General features: G+C 27.2%; 1 protein-coding gene and 1 pseudogene across 1 annotated transcript; both read right to left on the bottom strand.

The window, feature by feature from the left end:
* Positions 1-2,815: 2,815 nt before the first annotated feature.
* LOC130980551 (uncharacterized) lies at positions 2,816-4,111 on the bottom strand. Its single transcript, XM_057904217.1, has 3 exons — positions 3,349-4,111; positions 3,152-3,273; positions 2,816-3,031 (listed from the first exon to the last, which is right to left on the bottom strand). The coding sequence occupies exons 1-3, from the start codon at positions 4,109-4,111 to the stop codon at positions 2,816-2,818; spliced, it is 1,101 nt and encodes a 366-aa protein (XP_057760200.1).
* A 266-nt stretch (positions 4,112-4,377) lies between these two features.
* Positions 4,378-5,446, bottom strand: LOC130980552 (L10-interacting MYB domain-containing protein-like; annotated as a pseudogene).

Here is a 5,446-nt window from a genome sequence, read left to right on the forward strand (position 1 = left end):
TCCATAATAGTTTCTTTTTCTATGATAATAACAAAAGTAATTTAAGAATAAAATTTATCTCATATTAAATCTACTTAATATACTAAAACTGGGTTTTCCTTCAGCTAATAAGGGTGACGTGTCGATCTCTCGTGAGTCCGTTTTCCCTCCAAAACGAATAAAATTTTTCATCTATTCTAAATTATTTTATAAAAAATACCTTTATTATAATTATATTATTATATTATAATTAATATTTAATGAATAATATATAATTATACTAATTTAGGAACATATCTTTATTATAATTATATCAAATCAATATTTAATGCACTATTAAACTACTTATCAATTATAATACGTAATTACTGTACATAATAAAAAATTGCCTTAATAATAAGTAATTTACATATTTATTTTTGTTTTACTAAGGTCTATAAATAGTGTTTTTCTGTGGTACATGAATCTAAATTTGAGAGTCAGCTCATAATTTTATATTTAGTATTTTTTTTACTACTTCATAGAATAAGAATATATTTTTCGTTTTTTATTGAAGTTGATCCTTTTAAGGTACAATTTATAATTTTTTATAATATTTTTCATATACTCATTCTATTATATTATTCTTTTAATAATTTATTAATTGTTATTACTCTAAGTTATTCTTATCGTCTAATGTTCCAATTCGATTGTCTTTTACTACAATCATTTACAATGCATCACATCCATGAAATACCTCATCAAGTCGTCTTCACTGATTCATGTTCCAACTACATGGATGTAAGCGTTCAAAGAAGGGGCAATAATCTCTACTTTAATTTACCGAAAGATGGTTGGATCTACTCACCTATTATGACCAACATAATGGAATCTGGTTAAAGTTAGCTTTCTTGGGAGGAGCTCGATTTTTTATTGAGGAATTGCATCCACGGAATTTTATAGGGCAAGTTCAAGTTCCATCCCCTCCATGCTTTTTACGTCTGCCCGAAAATCTTCAAAGTGGAGCACATAATGAGATTGAATTCTCTCAGTTTAAGTTCAGTTTTGCTAAATTCGTGACAAACTCGGATATGCAATTTCAACGATTGGTAATACATTTAAATTTTCTTATTTTAAATTGTTCATTATTAGAATAATTTTATAACATATTGTGATTTTTTCAGAAATTACCGGCTTTCTTTTGCATGCATGCAATGCCATTGAGAGGAATAAGGGTTAATTTGATTTCTTGGTGTGGCAATTCTATACTTTACCGCATTGCATGGATAGCGGATGATGAAGCTTATTTAACAAGAGGATAGTTTGAATTTGCACGAATTCTAAATGTTGATATTTACGATGTTATTTCAGTTGGTTATCGTTACGAGAATGACTCTATATTATACGTGACTAAGAACTAGAATAGATTCAATATTGTTTAAGTAATTTGGTTTTAATATTAGTATTTAATTAAATTATAATTAAAAAATTTTAAATTATTGCCTTAATTTATATATTATGAGTATTTTTTGTGGATGTACTATTTTTAAATAATTTAATAATTAATAAAATGAAGTGGTGTCAGATATATTATTTAAGTTTATTTTTATCCTTTATTTCTTTATTTGTATTTTCATTATATTTGACAAAAAATCTCTACCTAAACATATAATTTTCGTTGACCTAAACACAATTTAGTTGCCAATAAAAACCGATTTTATCTATAAAAAATAATAAAATATGTATCTTTTGATATTATATTAATATAGTAAGTAGACATTATGATATAATAATATCTTTAATTGTATTATAATTAGCTCATAAATAATGTATTATTATATTATTTTAGGAAACTTTTTTCATCATAATTATATCAAATCAATATTTAATTATGATAAAATATGTTAATTATAATTATATTATAAAATTATAATAATTACGATAATTATGTTATATATTTTAATTATTTATGTAAGTAAATAAACTAAAAAATAATCAAATCAAATCATGACGGTAAATAAATAATATAGAATAATATTATACATTTAATTGCATTATAATTAGCTCATGAATAATGTATGATTATATTATTTTAGAAAAATATTTTTATTATAATTATATTAAATTAATATTTAATATATTATTTAAAACTATTTTTTATATAACAATAATATTATATATATTTATATATCACTTTTTTAAACTCATTCTTACAAATATTGGCATATAATTAATATAGATAACATATATACTTAATAAATATCTTTATTAAATTAATTATAACAATTAATACAATACAATTTCATAAGTATAACCTAATTATAGCAAGAATTTTCATAAAAATAATTGACTACTAATTTGAATATAATTGATATAGTTAAATTGATACAACCGATAAGATTGAGAATATGTAGTGTGTGTTTGGATTTCAGTTTGCAAACGAGAGTTTGCATAAAAGTGATTTTGCAAACTTGCTTTTGATGAAAGGTAAGTTTGTGTTAACGTGATTTATGTTTGGCAATCTTTATGTCAAAATGGATTATAGTAAAGTAAATGTTGTTTGGATTATACTACTCAAAATCACTTTTAGATGAAAAATTACTAAAAGAGACATCAATTAAAATAATTTTTTATAGTATTCTATTATGTTACTTTAGATATTTGAATAAATCTTATTAATTCATTTTATAATAAAGTTAATATTTACTTACTAAATTAAAGTAACATATAAAAATTGACAAAATATATTTTAATACATAAAAATACTAATAAATATTAAATTAAAATATAAAACACTAATAAAATACATAAAAAACAATATCTTATACAAAATTATTACATAAGAACACTATTATTTCTACTGCATGTGATTAACAATTTGATCCCTAATCGAATCTCGAACACGGTCCATTTCTGCAGAAGAGCTAATGGTTAGAGTTTGATCTGAGTTTTCACCAACATAACTATTATCTTCTCCATCAAGAATGTTTGCATGTTCATATTGATTAAACTCAGTATCTGTTTCAGAATGTCTTCTAATAAAATTATGAATAGCCATTGTTGCACACACTATCTGCACTTGAGTTTCAATTTTGAACTTGGGCATGTGTCGCAAGATAGCAAATCTATTTTTCCACACTCCAAAAGTCCTTTCTATTGTGCATCTTAAGCTTGAGTGATAATAATTAAATACTTCATTATGATTTGTGAATCCAGAAGAACGCCTAAAATCTGCAAGATGATAGCGCTCACATTTATATGGACCAATATATCCTTTCGGTGTTGGATAACCGGCATCTACCAAATAATATTTACCTAATGAAGAAAAAAAATAGTTACATGATAAACAAGTAAATATAGTTTATTTGTAAGAAAATGATAAAAATTAACCTGGAGGAGGGTGCGGAAAATTCATGGTAGGAGTTGTAATAGCATTATCAAATACACGAGCATCATGCGCAGTGCCTTCCCATCCAGGTAAAGCAAAAATGAAGCACATGTCCCAATCACATACAGCCATTATATTTTGTGTTGGATATCCTTTTCTTCCAATAAATTTGGGTTGATCACTTGGGCTAACCACACATGGGATATGAGTACCATCAATTGCTCCTATAGCATTTTTAAAAAATGGCCAATATCGTTGGTCATTTTTTATTTTGCTATGAACATTCTGAAACTTAGGATCCGATGGCTTAATATATTTAATAGATAATCTCAAGCAAGCAACCAATACCTCATGAAAATGTCTACTTACTGTCTCTCCAGAATGTTGAAACCTTTCTTGTATCATCCTATTACCCACTCCATGACCAACCGTATTTAAGAACATTGCAACCATTTCCTGAACTCCCATTTGTCTTGTAGATTTTAATCCTTGTTCAACTAGTTCATCACAAAATTTAAAAAAAACATGTTTTTCCATCCGAAACATTTCATAACAACGAATGTCATGGCCACATAAAATTTCTTGCACCCATAAATAACCTGTTTGTTCACTAGTTCTGCATGGTTTTTTGCACAGATAATTGACTGCATATTGACCAATTAATGCAGAAATATTTTCAATTTCATCTGTTTCTTCTTCTATAATGGAAAGTAATTTTGATTCTTCATGTTGTTCCTTTTCATACTCTTCAAATAAATACTTCATGTTCATTCCAAATTAATTAACAAAAAGTAAGTCCTACATAAGAATATAAATAAATTCTTATCAATACCAAGCTAAGAAATAAATTATATATAATAAGAACAATAATTAAGTACCACAAACATTATATAAGATGATAAATAACTAAATAAGCAACACACAAATTTTTCTATTGTCTTATCCTAGCATAACAAAACATTCATGGACAAATTAAAATGGAGTACAATAATAACTTAACTAGTTTTGCATGAAAATCACAAAAAAAAATATTAATTTTGCATGAATGGTAGTGGATTATATGCTGCATGTTTGAGCCAATCCAACAATCTTTGCTCATATCCTTTTAAGGATACAAACATTTCTCTAGCAGGCTTAAACATCATTAGTTGACAACAACGACTATGAAAATCGGGATCACTAGTAATCATTTCCATCTTTTGAATCTCAGCCATTACTTCCCCAATAGATGCACCGGGTACTAGAAATGTGGACACAATAGTTGAGCGTGATTCAGATGCAGAGGCAATTCTACTTATTGCATCCGCAATTTGCTTTGAGGCAGGGACTTTAAAATTTTTCTTCTGTTTTGTTGTTTCACAAACCACATCTCTCTTTCTTTTTACCGTACTCTTTTGACTATTATTTTCTTGAGATGAGCTAAGATTTATGTGTTGAAATTCAGAATTAACTCCCACACTAGCACCTATACCTTCTTCACTATCTCCGGAACCTTCTTCTATATCAACATGACCTTCCTCAAAGTATGGTCGATATCCATCACCATACTCTTCTATGCCACTAGGTAACATCCCAGATGAGGGAGCCCAAGCAAATTTGCCATCGGCCATAACATCTTTAAATAATATAGTTAACTCATCTTTAAAAGGAAGTCCTTTATTTCTGAATTTTCCATATAAGGGATTTTCCTGCATGTGTACAACTAATCAACACAAGACTTGTTACCAAAATTAAAGTTAAAATTTTTGCTTTAATAATAAGTTACTACGTACCAATTGTTTTCTCTCCCACCATTCATTCGGTGCATCAACGGTATGTTTAGTATAATCCCATCCTAAACCCGTTTCTTTGCCAAAAAGCTTGTACCATGCTGACCATTCCTTCTTAAGATTGTCCCACTTATTTTTTAATTGAATCTTATCATATTGTTTTCCAGTTTTTTCATTAAATTGAGACAAAGCATCCTTCCAACCTTTTTTTTGTAAGAGTGGTTCCATTCCGTTGCTGTTTAGCAACTTGATCTAAACATGCTTGGATAAATTGTTTAGTAGTCTCCATGTCCCATGCGGCTTTTGTCTTTAGAGATTCATTGTTACTCAT

Source organism: Arachis stenosperma, chromosome 5 (assembly GCF_014773155.1).
Source record: "Arachis stenosperma cultivar V10309 chromosome 5, arast.V10309.gnm1.PFL2, whole genome shotgun sequence".
Taxonomy (NCBI): Eukaryota; Viridiplantae; Streptophyta; class Magnoliopsida; order Fabales; family Fabaceae; genus Arachis; species Arachis stenosperma.